The sequence below is a fragment of the Astyanax mexicanus genome, chromosome 8, assembly GCF_023375975.1.
Source record: "Astyanax mexicanus isolate ESR-SI-001 chromosome 8, AstMex3_surface, whole genome shotgun sequence".
Classification (NCBI taxonomy): Eukaryota; Metazoa; Chordata; class Actinopteri; order Characiformes; family Acestrorhamphidae; genus Astyanax; species Astyanax mexicanus.
Genome location: NC_064415.1, coordinates 23,104,904 through 23,123,219, shown reverse-complemented (window position 1 = coordinate 23,123,219; position 18,316 = coordinate 23,104,904). Strand labels below are relative to the sequence as shown.

At 37.9% G+C, this 18,316-nt stretch overlaps 1 protein-coding gene across 1 annotated transcript in view; it reads left to right on the top strand.

Annotated features, from left to right (window-relative positions):
* stim2b (stromal interaction molecule 2b) overlaps nt 1-17,517 on the top strand; it is a 72,110-nt gene extending 54,593 nt beyond the window's left edge. The window contains exons 4-12 of the mRNA XM_007247999.4: nt 829-940; nt 2,954-3,069; nt 4,614-4,791; nt 5,818-5,995; nt 7,179-7,340; nt 8,482-8,582; nt 9,492-9,730; nt 10,017-10,197; nt 11,754-17,517. Coding sequence (XP_007248061.3) covers nt 829-940; nt 2,954-3,069; nt 4,614-4,791; nt 5,818-5,995; nt 7,179-7,340; nt 8,482-8,582; nt 9,492-9,730; nt 10,017-10,197; nt 11,754-12,258 — 1,772 coding nt within the window. The 3' untranslated portion in view covers nt 12,259-17,517. The remainder of the gene's footprint in view (nt 1-828; nt 941-2,953; nt 3,070-4,613; nt 4,792-5,817; nt 5,996-7,178; nt 7,341-8,481; nt 8,583-9,491; nt 9,731-10,016; nt 10,198-11,753) is intronic.
* Nucleotides 17,518-18,316: the final 799 nt, after the last annotated feature.

Sequence of the window (18,316 nt, the reverse complement as noted above, 5' to 3'; positions counted from 1 at the left end):
ACGTTAGTAGCAAGTTAGCTAACATTACCTGGGAGGGCTAGCTAACATTAGCGGTGAGCTAGCTAACATACTAACATTAGTGGCAATCTAGCTAACATACTAACTTTAGCAATGAGTTAGCTAACATTACCTGGAGAGCTAGCTAACATACTAACTTTAGCAATGAGTTAGATAACATTACCTTGAGAGCTAGCTAACATACTAACTTTAGCAATGAGTTAGCTAACATTACCTGGGAGGGCTAGCTAACATTAGCGGTGAGCTAGCTAACAACTAACATTAGTGGCAATCTAGCTAACATACTAACTTTAGCAATGAGTTAGCTAACATTACCTTGAGAGCTAGCTAACATACTAACTTTAGCAATGAGTTAGCTAACATTATCTGGAGAGCTAGCTAACATGCTAACTTTAGCAATGAGTTAGCTAATGTTACCTGGAGAGCTATCTAACATAATAAATTTAGCGGCAAGTTAGCTAACATTACCTGGGAGAGCTAGCTAAAATTAGCGGTAAGCTAGCTAACATACTAACTTTAGCGGCAATCTAGTTAACATACTAACTTTAGCAATGAGTTAGCTAACATTACCTGGGAGAGCTAGCTAACATACTAACTTTTGCGATGAGTTAGCTAACATTACCAGGGAGAGAACTATTATTATGGTTATTATTAAGATTGATTACAATGTTATGAATATTAGCATGTCCTTTGTGAATCTCCTTAACCACATACAGTAAGATACGTGTGTCATATTTAATGAGATAGTGCCCCAGTCCCTCCTAAATGTTGAGGTATGTTAAAGGTTTTCTTTCTTTCTCTCTTTTTCAGTTCATAACTGGACGTTGGATGATGCAATACAGTGGCTGAGGGAATCTGTAGAGCTTCCACAGTATGAGACGAACTTCAGGGAGTTCAGAGTTGATGGCAATACGCTACCTCGGTTAGAACATGCTTACACACACAGACACGCATTAAGATTGTACTACTGTAAGGGTGGTGAGATATCATATTGCACATAATATATTTTGATGCATTAATATATGGGGTTAATATCGGTATTCTGTCTGGAAAGCAACATTTTTAACACTATTATGTACTGTGAAGTATTTGCAGTTCATATGCATGTACTAAATATTCTGTACTTTAGTATTTTGGTGTATATTTCTGCTACTTTACATTATCCTTTTAGTTATTTTTTTTACAGTTCTTACAAAATCTTGTACAATAGAAAAAAAAGTTTAAACACTGTATAACATTTAACATTTATTTTGGTGCAGTCTTATATTTTTGAAATTTGTGTAATATTTTTCAGTGTTTTTCATATTGCCAATAATACTGTTATTGCACAAATACCCTGACATTGCGTGATATTATTGTAGGGCCATATCTCTCACCTTGACTGTACACACCTTGCTTCAACGTACATTACCTGTCAAAACTTTGGACACACCTTTATATTAAAGAGATGAAAACATTTAAGGGACACATATGGAATTACTTATTAAACAAAAACGTGTTTGGCGTCCACAATCCCCTGATCTAAACCCATCTGATATGGTGATTTGGGATGAGCTGGAGCTTCACAGATTAAAGGAAAAACAGCAACTAATGTTTAGCACCTTCAAGAACTCCTTCAAGATGCTTAGAAAACTATTCCAGGTGACTCTACCTCATGAAGACACTGAGATTAAAATACCAAGAGGGTGCAGATCTGTCCTCAAAGCTAAATGTGGCTACCTCTTTTTTTATTTTTTTGTATACAAAATACAAAAATACAAAATAATTCTGTATATTGTCTGTCAATATTACATTTACAATGTAAAAAATCATAAAAAGAAAGAAAAAAACACTGAATGAGAAGAGGTGTGTCCAACCTTTTGAGTGGTACTGTATGTTCACCACATAAAAAGTCAGGTCAGATCAGATTATGTTCATATGTGCCTGAGATCTTGGGATCTTGACATCTGACCAAGTTTAGCACAAGTGTAAATGGAGTACTGTATGCAAACCAAATCACATAGTTTAAAGATAGTAGTTTTTGTGCATTTAAGTTCAGGAATACTCTGGAAATCGAAGCTCTGGAAAAAAATAAGAGATCACTTATAATGTGTTTCTTTGATTTTACCAAATTGAAAACCTCTAGAATATAATCAAGAGGAAGATGGATGATCACAAGCCATCAAACCAAACTGAACTGCTTGAAATTTTGCACCAGGAGTGACATAAAGTTATCCAAAAGCAGTGTGTAAAACTGGTGGAGGAGAACAAGCCAAGATTTCGTTATTTCAGCCATTTTTTCTCCTTTTCTGCAAATAAATGCTTTAAATGACAATATTTTTATTTGGAATTTGGGAGAAATATCTGTAGTTTATAGAATAAAACAACAATGTTTATTTTACTCAAACATATACCTATAAATAGAAAAATCAGAGAAACTGATTCAGAAACTAAAGTGGTCTCTTCATTTTTTCCAGAGCTGTTTATACATATATAAAAAAGAAAAGTTTATTTATTTCATTTTCTCCTTGAATTATCTGCAATTTAAGCAGAAACCCCCCCTAATAACAGGGCACTAGTTAGACTATATGTAGTGCAGTGCTGCCCCCCTGTGACGGCCGTGTGTGGGTGCAGGTAGAGTGGGTGTGCAGAGAGAGGTGAAGTGGGGTTTAGAGGATTGAGTTTCCTCCCTCTGCCTCCTCTTGATGACTCATGAAATGATGTCACAACTCTAGATCACCTTTCCTGCTCAGCTATGCTGTATGGGTGTGCACATATGGCCTTTCAGCCATTTTGTACTTTCTATTTAAACTGGCTTTCATTAAGGCAGGTTCAGTGTAGACACATACACACACATTCATCCCCTCTTACTCACACGTTCCCAGAGCCAGTGACAGAATTTTATTTTTAAAAATGTCTAATCTTCACTCTCTCTTTCTCTCTTTCTCTTTTACAGGATAGCAGCTAATGAACCGTCGTTTATGACGATGCAACTAAAGATATTAGATCAACGGCATAAACAGAAGCTAAATCTAAAAGCGCTGGATGCCGTGCTCTTCGGTCCTCCTTTACGTAAGTGGGCCTTTTAGTGAATGTGTAAACACACTGATCAATCATAACATCAGGACCACCACCTTGTTTCTACACCAGTTTTTAATTTTTTGATTCTGAACATATAGAATCACTTTGTAGGTCTCTTTATTTACAGGCTATAGTCCTTTAGTACTTCGGTAACACTGTACAATAAGGGTACATAATAGTAATTACTATAGAATCTTATAGAATGTCTCAATTAACTATTAATTGACACTAGTTAAGACTTTGTTAATCATTCATTATTACTAATGTCTCAACTCCTTTATTTACAACATTTTTTAACCTTTAACCTTTAGAAATGTTTAATAATGGCTTAATTATAATAATAATAATATTGTTGAGATAATAATAAGTTGAGACATTAATAAACCATTTAACCATGTTTATTACTGTTATAAGTACTGTTATTTAATGTACCCTTAGTGTAAAGTCTTTGCCATACTTTATTATTACCCCAGACCCCAGAGGACCACCACAGAGCAGGTATTACAGTGGCTTGAACTTTTTCAATTTCGTTTGCCGTACAACCACAACCTTAAATTTATTTTATTGAGATTTTAAGTGATCGACCAGCACAAAGTAGAACATGATTGTTAAAATGATACATGGTTTTCAAAATTTTAATTAAAAAAAAAATCGGAAACGTGTGACGTGTAAGTAAAGTATTCAACCCCCCAATATCAATAATTGGTAGATCCACCTTCCACTGCAATTACAGCTGCAGGTCTTTTGGACAAGACTTTTTTTGGACAAGAGATTTTTGCCCATTGTTCTTTGCAAAACAGCCCAAGATCAGCCAGGAAAGCACCTGAAAACAGCAGTTTTCATGTCTTCCTATAGATGCTCAATTTAGGATTTAGGTCAGGACTTTAATGGGGCCATTCTAACACATAACTATTATTTTACCTAAACCATTTCACTGTAGTTCTGGCTGTATATTCAGTGTTGTTGTCCTGCTGGAAGGTGATTTTTCTTTTTCAGCCTGCATCAGGTTTTATTCCAGGGTTGTCTGTATGTAAGCCTCTGTGTTTAGGTGGTGGATCATTCTCAGCACTACTGTGTGTGTTGTGCTGGCATTGTGCTTCATCAGACGCAGCGGTGCTGCTAAAGTTTTTAAACACCCTGTCTGGGGTTTATGCCCTTCTTCAACTGTATACTGTGTTAAAATGCACAAAATGCTCCCTTTATTTATTTATTCATTCATTTATTTTTTCCCCTTTGATCCCTTTCCCTTTCACCTTTGATTTTTGTTTGGTAATAATATAAAAAAGGAAAGTAATTTATGTTGATTGCGTATTGCTATGGCTAAATCTTGCAATGAAAATATTTGTCAAAAAAAAAACACCTTGGTGTCACAGCTAAACTGAGACTAGTCCACCAACAGTGTCCTGTGGGCAGCGTCCTGTGACCACTAATGGGGTCTGAGGTCCCCCAAGGCCCAGGCTTACTTCAGGGAACTGATGCATTATGAAGCCTTCTTTTATGAGATGCACAGTTTGTTTGTTTGTTTGTGTCTGCAGGACCGCAGCATAACTGGCTGAAGGATTTCGTCCTGATGGTGTCCATCATCATTGGTGTGGGAGGATGCTGGTTTGCATATGTGCAAAACAAATCCTCCAAAATCCACATCTCTCGCATGATGAAGGATCTGGAGAGTCTTCAAAGTGCTGAGCAGAGCCTGATGGATCTGCAAAGCAGGTAAGGACAGACTGAATATATTAAAATACACAGCCTAGAATTGCCCGTTAACTAGGCCATGGTGTTCTGAACAAGAAACCTGAACTTCTATGGCCTAATGCTGTATCGTTCTTAGCATCGATTCCAAGTTCTGCTCATTATCTTGTTTGAGTATGGAGGCCTTGTGTCTGGTGAGCACTTTAATCTTGTCTTTGCTGTGGAGCGACAAACTGCCCAATTGTTGCATTATGATCAGGGGCAGCCATCACATAAGACACTTTACTAACAGGTTACTAATACGTGCAGGGCAATCTGCGGCTACATGTATCACCTCTTATTTAAAAGGCTTCCACCTGGCTATTTTCATCAGCATAATGCTCATCCACACACAGAAATGTCTTTGCCAGATTACAACACTTCCCTGGTCTGCCTAGTTGGCACATTTGTCGCCAGATATATTGATATATTGAACATGTTTGAGACCAGCTGGGACAACCTATGAGTGTAGAGCAGGATCTACAGGCCCAGCTGAAACCTCTGTGGGAAAATCTCTGAGGGGTATGCCTTCTTGTCCAACTGCATTTCATCTTGTATCCAGGCTAGAGGTGGCCCAACAGGGTGCTAGAGCCTGCTTTCAATTGTGAAGTTTTCCACAAAGCTTATCGATAATCACTTACACATATAAAGTACATATAAAGGTTCAAACAATTCTTACAATTGTTTCTTGGTAAATATATATATATATATATATATTTATTCCTATATTTATTTTATTTTTTATTTACTGTTATAAGGCATATGTAAGCTTAATAAAACACGTTTTTTATTTGTTGCCTTTGGGCAACTATCAGGATAAAGCTGTAGTGATTCGAATCAGTGGTGGGAAGAAACTCCTAAATAGTTATATAGCATATATATATATATATATATATATATATAGCATATATAGCAGTTAATAGCATAGTGATACTTAATGCCATAAAGGGTTAAACTAAACATAAGTATATCTAGATGTTGGTTCTATCTGTTTTGTTCATGCGTGTTTAGACTGGAGAAGGCTCAGGAAGAGAACCGCACAGTTGAGGTGGAGAAGCAGAACCTGGAGCAGAAGATGCGGGATGAGATCAGCGGAGCGAAGAAGGAGGCTCACAGGCTGCGAGAGCTGCGGGAGGGAGCCGAGTGTGAACTCAGCCGATTAAAGTACGCTGAGGAAGAACTGGTGCAGGTAGGAATGGAAGTTACACTGCTGTTATACACTGAAGTGATCCCTGAGGTCAAGCTTAAATAATCCCAGTACAGGGACTAGTGCAGACCTTTATATTCTGCTTCATTTAACACAATTATTTCAACTCATCAGCTAATTACAAAGGTCCTTTTGGGTTGAAATCGAAATGGTATAACTAATCTTCAGGCCTGTGAGCCTCTGGGACCTACCGTCTACGTCCCTGACCCACTATTTGTTCTTGTCTGTGCACATTTATTGATAAAAAAAGGATTGCTGCAGAACTTGGCAAGCAGTTATTTCTCAGGCAGATATGTAAATGGTTACAGTTGTGGTGTGATTAGACACTGGCTCTTTCCACAAGAGGGTGCAACCCACACTGTCATTTAAAAAGGCTTTCAGAGGCTGCTTAGGTGCGTTATTGGACTGAGAGGAGTTGGATAGTTGTTATGACAGATTGTTCTCTATCAAGTCCTGTCAAATCAAATCAGCCACTGGCGCGTGGAGCTTTTTAACTGTACCGCGGAGCTCAGCTACTGTCATGTGGAGCTTTTTAAATGTACCGTGGAGCTCAGCTACTGTCGCGTGGAGCTTTTTAAAACTACCGTGGAGCTCAGCTACTGTCACATGGAGCTTTTTAAATGTACCATGGAGCTCAGCTACTGTTGCGCGGAGCTTTTTGACTGTACCACGGAGCTCAGCTGTCTCGAGGAGCTCACCTACTGTCCTGCGGAGCTCTTTAACTGTCCTGCGGAGCTCATCTATTGTCCTGCGGAACTCTTTAACTGTTACCGAGCTCCGCGTGACAGTGGCTGAGCTCTGCGAGACAGTAGGTGAGCTCCGCGAGACAGCAGCAACAGGACAGGGAAAGTTTTTGCTCTTACTGCCTCTTCCTAGGCTACAGAGGGGTGTGTAGTCTCGTGTTACTGTGCTTGTTGTTGTCCAACCGATCTGAAACAATAGAAAAAAAATCTAATCGTGACCCCAAGAATCGATTCTGAATCGAATTGTGGGATTCTCAAAGATTCACAGCCAGGGTATGTAACCAGGGTATATATATACAGCATCTTTCAACTCATTGTCATAGTATTGAGAATATGTTTGTCTTGGTTTGCCTGTAATGAGATATAGTACTGTGTGGTCATTATAGCTGTGTGTGTGTGTGTGTGGGTGTGGGTGTCTGTAGGTGCGGATGGCCCTAAAGCGAGCAGAGAAAGAGCTGCAGTCAGAGTGGTCAGTGCCAGAAGCCTTACAGATGTGGCTGCAGCTCACACATGAGGTGGAGGTCCAGTACTACAACATTAAGAAACAGAGTGCTGAGCTACAGCTCAACGTCGCCAAAGAAGAGGTAGGTAGCACCAGATTCACTTTCAAAGGCTACCACAACATCTGTAAAAAAAGCCTTTAGGGTAAATAGAGTTAAAACTGTGATTTTCAGAACACAGAAAAAATCCTTATTCAAACTAAATTAGTTTTGCATGGAGAGGTGGAGTAATGTAATGATTTCCCAGCGATTTTAATTCTGTCCAACTGTGCCATTTCAGTCATTTTTATCCTTCATCTTTTTCCTTCTGTAAAATAAGCCATACAATTACCTCAGGTTATTATTCTGTATTATTTTTTACTATTCCGTGTAGTAATATATATTTTTTTCGTGTTATCCTTAGTTTTTCTGAATGTGCAGTGTGAAATAAAGGCTTCAGTAAAGAGTATAGTAACACATTCTGCTTTTTATACAGCTTTACTACAGACTAAGCCTTTGTAAATTGTAGTGCTTTTGCATTCCTTTCCAAAGCTCAGTTTATTCATATAGAGCAGTTCTAGTTTTTAGTATTTTTTTTCTATTTAAAGCTCTGGCAGTTTAATGCTAATATTTGTACCATTTAAGTTCAACAGATCTAAAGAGCTTAAATGGCAAAAATAAGCGAAAAAACAAACAAACAAAAAAACAGGGTTGTTGTAAAACTTTTGACCAGTTGTTTCTCAAACTATTACATTTCAGTTCATGCAGAATTGAGCCTTTTCCCTAATTTAGGCCAAGCCCATTCTTCATCAAGAAATATATAGATCCAGCCTGTTCACGCAGCAACAAAATGAAGCAGATTATTTTTCTCCCACTAATTTGGCTTTTTAATGATGCGGGTAAATTACTTTTTAATTACATAGTTTGTTTTTGCCTTTTGTCATTTGCATTTGGAATGAGTCATCAGGCAATTATACAAAGCAATTAGCAAACGCTGCTTTAAGACTTGGCCAACGAGTACTCTCCAAATTCCTTTACCACTGAACATCCCATTATCCCTTATTATTTGTGATCTGCATATGATTCAGAAATTATAAGTACTGTAATGCTGTTGATAGCATTGCTTTAATTGTGTATGCTTTTTGAGGTTGAAATAATTGGATGCTAGTTGAGAAGCCCATGAGTCTGATACCAATATGTGTGTGTGTGTGTTTGTGTGTTTGGCTTTTTTTAAAATGTATTTCAGGCAGAAAAGATAAAAAAGAAGAGGGGTTCTGTACTTGGTACTCTCCATGTAGCTCATAGTTCATCGCTGGATGAGGTTGACCACAAGATACTTGAAGCCAAGTAAGGATACACCACTTCTTTATTCTGCGTATTTGGCCTCCCATCCATACGAAAACAGTTATTGGTAACTTTGTATATAAAAAGAAAATGATTCCAATTTTGAATATATTTAATAATAATTTTTTAAATAATTCTAATCGATTTCAGTGTACCTGATTAAATTTTTTCCACTGTTCTAACAACTGATCAGTTGTTCCTGTAATGTTGGAATGAAAACCTAAAATCTCACCAACCCTTTACAGATGACTAGACACTTTAGTCCAAAAAAAATGTTGCTTCACTTTTTCCAGATGTGGCCCACAAGCATGAAACATCTGGCCTGTGCGGTTGTTTAAACTATAATGAATGATGGGGGAAAAAATAAATAAATAAAATGCTTCTCTGGCGAGCTTTTATTTACATTCCTCCCGTGACTTTAGTTTCCGCTCGCTCTCATTTTTCCGCCCATTTTCGGGCTCCCGATCTCTTTATAAGGGTGTTTTTCCTGGCAGTGCCCCAATTCACTAGACAGGGCAGCGGTATTGTATTGGATCACGGCCCTGATGGCACGGGTTATTTATTTATTTATCTATTCCATTCTTCTTGGGTTTACCTGCTTTAAAATCAACTGTTCTGCAGTTGGGTTCAACAATCCACTGGGCTGGAGAGCTATTAGTCTGCAGCACTGTATTACGTTACACTTCATTTTCCAAAACAGATTTTTTTTTTTGTGGCCCACCACGTTATGGCTTGGAAAATCTGTTCTATAGTTCAATAGTATTCATCCATAGAATTCTTTTGGGCACATTTATTTTTTTAAAGTGTATGGATATGCTATTCCAATTTCTATTCTGAGTTCTGAGCTATGGAAGCCTATTTTTATATTGCTAACCGTGAGTTATTTTGCTGTGTGTGTGTGTGTGTGTACAGAAAGGCCCTGTCGGAGGTTACAGCGTGTCTGCGAGAGCGTCTGCACCGCTGGCAGCAGATTGAGAAGCTGTGTGGTTTCCCTGTGGTACAGAACTCAGGCCTGCCCAGCCTGACCGCTTCCCTCTACTCAGATCACAGCTGGGTGGTGATGCCACGCGTCTCCCTGCCCCCTTACCCCATCGCAGGAGGAGTGGACGACCTGGACGAAGACACACCCCCCCTCGTCACGCAGTTTAACTGTGAGCAACTTTAGTACAAATAGAAATTGTGCTTTTGATTTGATTGATGCATAGTAAATATTTAATTATTATCATAGTTTAACACTTTTCTAGTTATTATTATCATTTCCCAGAATTTTACTGTTTTACTATTCCTACATGTTTATATTTGTTATATTCAGTATATACAAACAATTCTAACTCTACTCCTCTAAAGATTTACCAATCACTGAAAAAATTAGGATTTAAATTATTACAAATTATTAAGTGTAACAGAGACAATCTCTCTCTCTGTTTCCTACCACAGCCCCACTGATGCGCCCACCTCTGACGCGCAGCAGCAGTCTTCGCTCTCGGCGGAGCCTCCTTACCCACCAGCCCTCGCTTCTCTCAGCTGATCCTGACCTGCTCTCTATGGCCTCCGCACCCGGGGTCTACAGATCAGAGGCAGACGACGATCACATCTACTTCACTGCAGAAAGAAAAGGGTACACATTCATCATTTACAATCATTTATCTGTCGTTTAACTCTAGTTGCACATATACAGCTATTCATTTGTGAGAAAGTTTCATCATAATTACATGAAACTGCATGTAAAAAGTTTGGAGATTAACATCACACATTTTGCATGTTATTAAATCAGTAATTCAATAAATATTAAACTGTCTGTTGAATAATTTCATGTGTTTATGTGCTGCTAAACAAACTGTTTAGAATTTGCTTTAGAAAACTATTAGCAGGCTAACAATCTGTCACAGAAAACACTCAAATTCGGCTGACTAAAACCTCACTTGTGGAGGAAGTGAGTCAAAGGACTGCTAAAAAAGCTAGTAAACAAAATGGAGGTTTCGGGTTGGTCTGAGCAGGATGTTTTTCCAGGTCATGAAAGAGGAGGAGCTCTAACTGTCTCTTCCAGGTCAGACTTTACCCGGCTCTTTTGTTGGTTAAAGAGAAAGCTGAAATAAAATTTAGTTCCAGTGTTTTTTGCCCCTGTACACCACTTGCTAAGCTAGCTTTTGCTTAGTTATCTCAGCTGCAGGTCTCAGCTAAGTATCAGACAGCTGTAGCATCTAACTGACATAAGTATTTCCCACCACAGCAGCTTAAATTAAACTAAATTAAATGCACATGAAGAATTGAGATATTTAAGTATATATTTAAATACTACATACACATCATCATTTTGAAATACTTATTTGGCAATTGTTACACCCTGGTCTAGGGTCAGGTGGAAACAAGTAATGAAACTGGGCTAACTCTCCAGACTCTCTTCTAGACCAAACACTGGGCAAAATAGTTCATGAATGTACCAGAATTATTTGATTGACAAAAAGATGAGGAAATGTGGCTTCAGGAGTGAGAAAATGCCAAAAACAAACAAAAAACAACTAAGGAACACCAACTAACCAACCAACAATAATGCAACCAAACTATACAAAACTCCAAAACAGGAGAAAAGGCAGAAAATGGCAATAACTTCCTACTTTTCCTAAAGTTAAATGATTTTTTTAGCAAAGCTAGTAAACCAACAGAATACAAAATGGAGGTGATGGGTTGGTCTGAGCAGAATGTTTTTCCAGGTCATGAAAGAGGAGGAGCTCTAACCGTCTCTTCCAGGTCTGGCTTAAACTGGCTCTTTTGTAGAGAGCACCCCTGGTGGCCAGGAGTGAACCTGCACCTTAATAATAGATAAAAAATATAATCTCAAAAACAGCACAGCCAGGCACACCTAAAGGAACATTACGACCAGGGGTCGCAACAGTGATACAGTCATATATTTTATGGTGATGGTATTATCATTATACTGCCCCAACCCTAAAAACCATTATTTAGGTAAAATTTTGCTCATAGTAAGGAAGAGAATTTGTTGAGCATAAGTTCTTCAAAATAAACCTAAAATACCTAATTTAAGAGTTAAAATGGAAGTCAGATCTCCCCAAATCTTATATCCTATATTTAAAATCATGAGATGATAAATGTATGGTTGTATGTAATTTATATTTACTGACTTATTTAATGATTTATTCTTATTCTGACCTACAGAGACTCTCAGGACACGTGTTCAGACTCGGACTCACTCAGCTCCTCTGTGGGGAGGAAGCAGTTCTCCAGCCCTCCGGTTCTGGGAGGAGACACGCCACAGCGTAAAATCTCCCGCGACGAGCTCATCCTGTTTGCCCAGGATGTACAGACCGCCGCCTCGGACATCTCACCCCTTCTCGCTTCCTCAGTCGACTCTGTTCGCAAGGGCTCTCCCGACCTCACTCGCTCCTCCACAATCCCAGAATCCCAGAGTTTAACCTTTCATCCCGGCACCAAGACAGCTGCCTACAACGGCATGCTGGAGAAGTCTTACAGCCTGGGCCAGCTGCCTGCTGGTGGGACGCCCCCAGAGGGACGTTACCCTTCAATAAGCTCTCTAGACACAAAGGTGAAGGCCAGCAAGGAGGCCAAACTTCTCCAGGCCGCCTCCTCTCCGGACTCCGACAATGGTGAGAAGAAGCGCCCCAAGATCAAGAACATATTCAAGAAGAGCAAAAAACAGTGAAGGAAAAAACAGAGCGAAGGAGAAAACCAGAGAAAAGTCGAGGGAGACGTGACAAGCCTTAAAACAAATGGAAAAAAAAAATGTAAGGGACTGTCAACCAGAAGCCAAAATGTTCTATTTTCTTTTTCTTGTTTTGTCTTTTTCTTTTCTTTTTTTTTATTACAACGGAATGTAGCTCCGTCTAGGTGCTATCCTGGGTTGGAGGCCTTTTATGATGCCTTTTTAAGTCCACTTAAAGCCTGGCGTGTGATCATCATCCAAACGCCTACAGTGGTCAAACGTTAAGGGTCTTATTGGTCAATTTGAACAACATGGTCACTTCACTGTTTTCTTTTCTTTTTTTTTTTTTACTTGAAAGAAGAATTGTTTACTTCTTGCTACACTGTGCTCTACAGCTGGCTCTCAAAAGTTGCAAAGTAACATGAAGCACCAAAATATAAAGATATATACATACAGAACATTGTCTTGCACAGGTATTCAACCCCATTAAATGTTATCAGATTTGCCTGGATTACAAATGACACAAAGAAGATTGTTACACACACTATATACATCGAGTCTTAAGTACAGTCAAATGAAAAAAAAAATTGTCTACAGATCTTTAAAAATAGGTGCTGCTACCCTATGTATATAACCTTTTAGAATGACCTTTACCTAAAATAATAGCTTTAAATTTGTTGGAGTAGATTCCTACCTGGCTTGCATTTAAGAACAGTTAAGAACTGATCTTCACACATTCTTTTTGGCAGATTTTCTCCAGGTTAATCAGGAGCTCATTTTTTAAGTAGTGCTTCAACTTCAATTAAATTTAAGATCTGCAGCCAATTGCACCAGCTCAGCGCAAATAAGATTGAAGATTAGTCCATTCTAAAATTGAAAATAGTACAAAACTATCGATGTACAGAATTTCAGTTGCAACACAGACATTTAAGGGACATCTTAACTTATTTACAATTTAAACTCTACAGCCAATCAAGCATGTTATCCAACATAAACAGGAAATAAAATACTAAACTGTGAAGTCACTCACATTTTTTTAATGGTGTGTCATTTTTTTCGGCAGCATTTTAGTTTTTTTCTTTGACTTATGAAAACACAGGGAGTAATATAAACCACGTATGAAGTTAGAAGTTTGTAACTTGTCACAATGAGCTTTTTTTTCCAACACAGACCGCCATGGATTCTGTTTTTAAGTCTCTTTGAGCAATTACTTAAAATGTCTATCCCTTTTGAAAAAATTATAACTTGTAAATATGTTAAAACTAGTTTGCTTGGTGTAACTGATTCAATTTTAGTAGCTCATAAACTTGAACATAGGGTTTTATATAGTTTGTGTTTAAACTAGGCACCCATTAGACTAAACAGAAAAAAAGATGACCTTTTTTTCGAATTGTAAGCCGTGTAAATTTGGAGCTTATTTATATTAATATTTATATCACTTTAGTATCACTATACAATACTTAATTCTAAAGAGTATTTGTATTTATATGACAGCACAAAATATCAATTTTAATCCAGGCAAATCTGATACATTTTTGAGAGAGCTGAATACTTTTGAAAGGCACTATAATAAAGTTCTTTATTCAAAATGTTGCTCTTTCATGAATGAAACTTACTGTAAATCCTTAGAAAACAAAAAATGGATTCACAGTTTTTAGAACTGGAGATCCAAAGTGGTTCTACAACCCATTTGGCTCAGTAAGCAAATGAAATTGACACTCTTCAAATATATTATTTACATTTTGAATGGCATTGAGCTTCAGTTCACTGGTCAGTTAATGAGCTCCATCTAGCTTTTTAGGTCCTCTGTATTCACAATTCGTCAGCCAGCCCCTACCACGTTCATTGTTGGCCAGTTTCTCACCACAGTAGTAACACTGATATGGTAGTGGTATGTTTTTCTACCCAATGAAAAGGCCTGTGGTCAGAAGCTGACCAGTGACAGAGAGCTATTATGGTTGACCCATAATATTAGCCAGAATTGATGGGTTTAATCCATACATACGTGATCTTATGATGAAGGAAAAGTGTGGACAATTGTGTGCCATTGGGTATGATTCAGTATATCACAGCAATACACACTGAAGGGGTAAATCCACACACAAAATGCCAGGTCTCATCCTCCTACACCTTAGAATGTTCACAACTCAAACACATAGCAGAGTTGGGACAGTATAGAAAATGCAGATAAAAAGCACAATGTTTCTTACACTAAGGTTGACTTTTATTTAACTGCAGACAGTATGAACCCAAGATATTTCCTGTTCATGTTTTATCTGTTTAACTTCTTTTCATTTGTTAATATACATCCATTCCTGCATTTCAGGCCAGCAACACATTCAAACAAAAACAAAACGTTGGAAAAGTAATGCACTTACCAATTTATAATACTGCCATTCTTCCATTTTTATTTTATTTCTAATTTTCTCAATTTTTTCTACCGATTCAGCTAGGTCATTTGTCCCACCTATTGAGCTGCTACTCAGCTGCAAATTCCACATCACAGGTGATGTTAAAACACTAGCACATGCCAGGACTAGCACATGCCATGCCTCCTTCGAGGCATGTGAAGTCAGCCACCTCTTCTTTTTGAACTGCTGCTGATGTAGAATTGTCAAGTCGGCAGCGTGCTCGGAGGGAAGCGCAGCGACTCGGTTTCGATACATCAGCTCACAGATGCCCTGTGCTGATGAGGAAAAAAGAGCGCCATCTAAACAAGCCAATTGTGCTTGTTTAGGGCTCCGCCAGCTGATTGCAAGCTACATGATCGGGATTCGAACCAGCAATCTCCCAATCATTTTTTTATTTAATTTTGTCCCAAAATGGTCCCAGCCCTTTGGCCATCACCAGTGGCACCTGCACGTGTGAAGTCAGTCACCCCTTTTTTCGAGGTGCTGCTGATGAATCATTGCCTGAGCAGCTGGTGCGCTCGGAGGAAAGCGCAGCGGCTAGGTTCAGACAAATCCGGATCGTGCCGCCCAGTGCCACCTTTAAGCGCCATCTACCCACCCAGAGAGAGCAAGACCAATTGTGCTCTCTCAGGGCTCTGGCAGCTGATGGCAAGCTGGGATTCAAACCAGCAATCTCTTAATCATAGTGGCAGCACTTTAGACTGCTGCACCACTCAGAGCCCCTGCTGCGAACCATTATTGTAGCATTTAAAGCCATGCTTTTGAAAAATGCAAATATGTTCCTGGAGAAGAAGGCAGCATATGTGTTTTTTTTGTCTTTGGTTTAGTGCACACGGCATCTGTTTCTTTCAAACAGATCTAAAACACTGATTTATCTGACCACAGCACAATTTTTCACGTTTTTGGAGATGACCCATTTCCAAAGACTCCGATCCCAGACATGTCAAACTTAATATAAGTTTTTTCCCAAGTAATTCCTCGCCCATGTGGTTCTATTATCAGCTATTACTTAATAACGGTTCTTGATGTCGTGCTGTCTGAGGGATTTAAGATCATCATATCCCTTTTAATCTTTCACTAAGAGACATTTTAATTTTTTACATTTTAATATTTTTCCCACATATTTGTTAAAAAAGTGGATGACGTGTGTTTTTTTTTTTTTTGTAGGCCTGAAATTCAGGAATTGAAATGGATGTATATTAACAAATGGTTTGCTAAGATCATGCAAAAAGAATGGGTTTAGTAGAACCTTTTCTGAATTTTACAATTAACATTCTTAGAAGGTTTAATCTGTCTAATTATCTGGGTGTTCTTAGAACTTTTTTATTTAATGCTGTTAAATGTCACTGCAACGTCACGTGTGTCAACGTTTTAGTTTTTAGTTTTGGGAATGTTACTGTTAACATTTCCATAATGTTATTTATTATGTATTTATCTAGCTGGGAATGTTATATGAGAAAGTTTCTAATAACGTGGTGATGAAAACCTTTTATCACGTCACACATTTTTAAAACGTCCCGGGAACATTATTTTTTATTATATTACAGGCTTACCTTCCTGGAATCTTTTCAAAACATTGATATATTTTGTTTTATTGGGATAGGTGGAATACTGTCTAGAGTCAAATAAAAGTCAAAATAGATGTCAGAAACATTTACCAGCTGAAAGGTTTTGGCATTTCTATTGATACGGCCAGCGAATGTACGTTAATAAAAACTACATTCAGTGCTGCTGTTTGGGTGTTTTAGCGTATATCCCACTCAATAACATGAGCTTTTTCTCCAACTGATGACTTCAGTTGTCTTTGATGTCATAGTAAACTATGATGACGTAATCCTGAACTTGTTTTGAGCCATGTAGTGAAATAGTGATCTGACCAGAAAGCCCCTTAATCACATGAAGGTGTGGGGTCGAATGTGGGCTTTCAGCTTTAAGTCTCACTTCCTGTTTACTGATACCACAGAACTCCTGTACTTGACTTAAATGTTCCTTTATGAAGTTGTGAAGAAAACTACAGAAAGAAAAGCTACGGTAGCACTTGGTGTCAAGCCAGCAGAGGTTTAATATCTGATTGACACAGTCGTGAGCATGACAGAGCACTTTGTTACTACCTACCTGGTTATAGAAGTTATATTTAAGGAAATCTTAGTGTTTCATCATATGATATTTTAATATGTTGAAATTGAGTTGAATTGAGGAAGTTGTGTGTGTGAAGCATCATGACTGTGGAAATAGAAGTGCTACCAAAAAAAAACAAACAAAAAAAACAAATACAAATCCTGCTAAAGATTGTTGCACTACTGCTTTCCTCGTGTGGAAAGAGCCGTGTTTTGCGGAATGACAGTAAGTTACGATAGTTCTAACTGTGTTGAGATGCGTTAAAAAAAGCGACAAGTTGACAACGGAGCCAAAATGATTTGATGCATTTAGAAACGCTTCTTAGCATATTTATTAATATTATTCTTATTCATTGTATTCTTTATTTCTTTCTTTTCCTTTCTTTTATTTTTCATTACGACAATGTTCTGATAGGTTTTTTAAATTGTAGGACATGCATTTGTATGGCGTAGCTGTGGAAGGACTGTGGTTTTTATATATATATTTAGAGATATGCAATTTTAAGTTGACCCCTTAATAACCCCTTTCTCAGCCCTATGTCTTGGACTCAGCGCTCTGTTTCAAGGGCCTACTCATCACTGTGATCACAAGCCTCATCCTCACTCACTGTAACACATAGTTTGGCACAACACTCGTGCTAATATGATGGAAATTTGTCACAACTTGTTTTATTTTATTGTGGTTTTTAAAAGAATGTGCTTCATATTATATTAAATATGTATAAAAATGATGAACACAGCAGTCTGGGGGGCACCGGTGTGTGACATCAGTGCACATGTATGTGTGTATGCTTGATTCTAACTAATGTTCTGCCTGAAGATATAAATACAGACAGGTACGTAGTTAGGTACGTAGAAACTTTACGTAAATATATCTCACTTTTTAATAAAGAACTTTCATATAAAGTTTAGAAAAAGTAAGAAAACATCAACAAACATTCTGCCTGAAGCAACACTGTTCTGTGTTTCAGCCCAAAGTCCAAATGGTGTTTCTCCATCCTGGTCCTGCAGGACTGCATCATTTCATATTTTACTATTTCAATATCTGATGCACCTTTTTTTTTTTTAGTTTGAGGGCTTGATAATTGGCTTATAGAATACATGAGGTGTGCTGAAAGCAGGGAAAATACTAAAATATGCAATATATTCTGGAACCCCAGAGTCTTACGTTCTTGCTGTATAGCTGTATAGTTCACAAACTTTCCTTATAGAGATTTTTCTCTATAGTATTTTAACTCTGAATGGTGTTTTGAAAATAACAAAAGTTTTAGTGGAGGAACATGCCTGAAGCATTCTATACAATATGAACTCGCTACCTTGTTCACATGTTCATTCAGAGACTTTAAAAAAATGAACTGAATGTTGTCTTTCTTTCCCCAAAAAGTTCTCCGAGATATCCCATCCCTTCAGTCTCTCAAACAATCACAAGTTGATGAAATCTTAAATTACTGAGTTAGCAAAGGGGACATTTAATCCACTTTTTTCTGTTAACAGTAGGATTTCGCAAAATTATATTAACTAATGTGATTG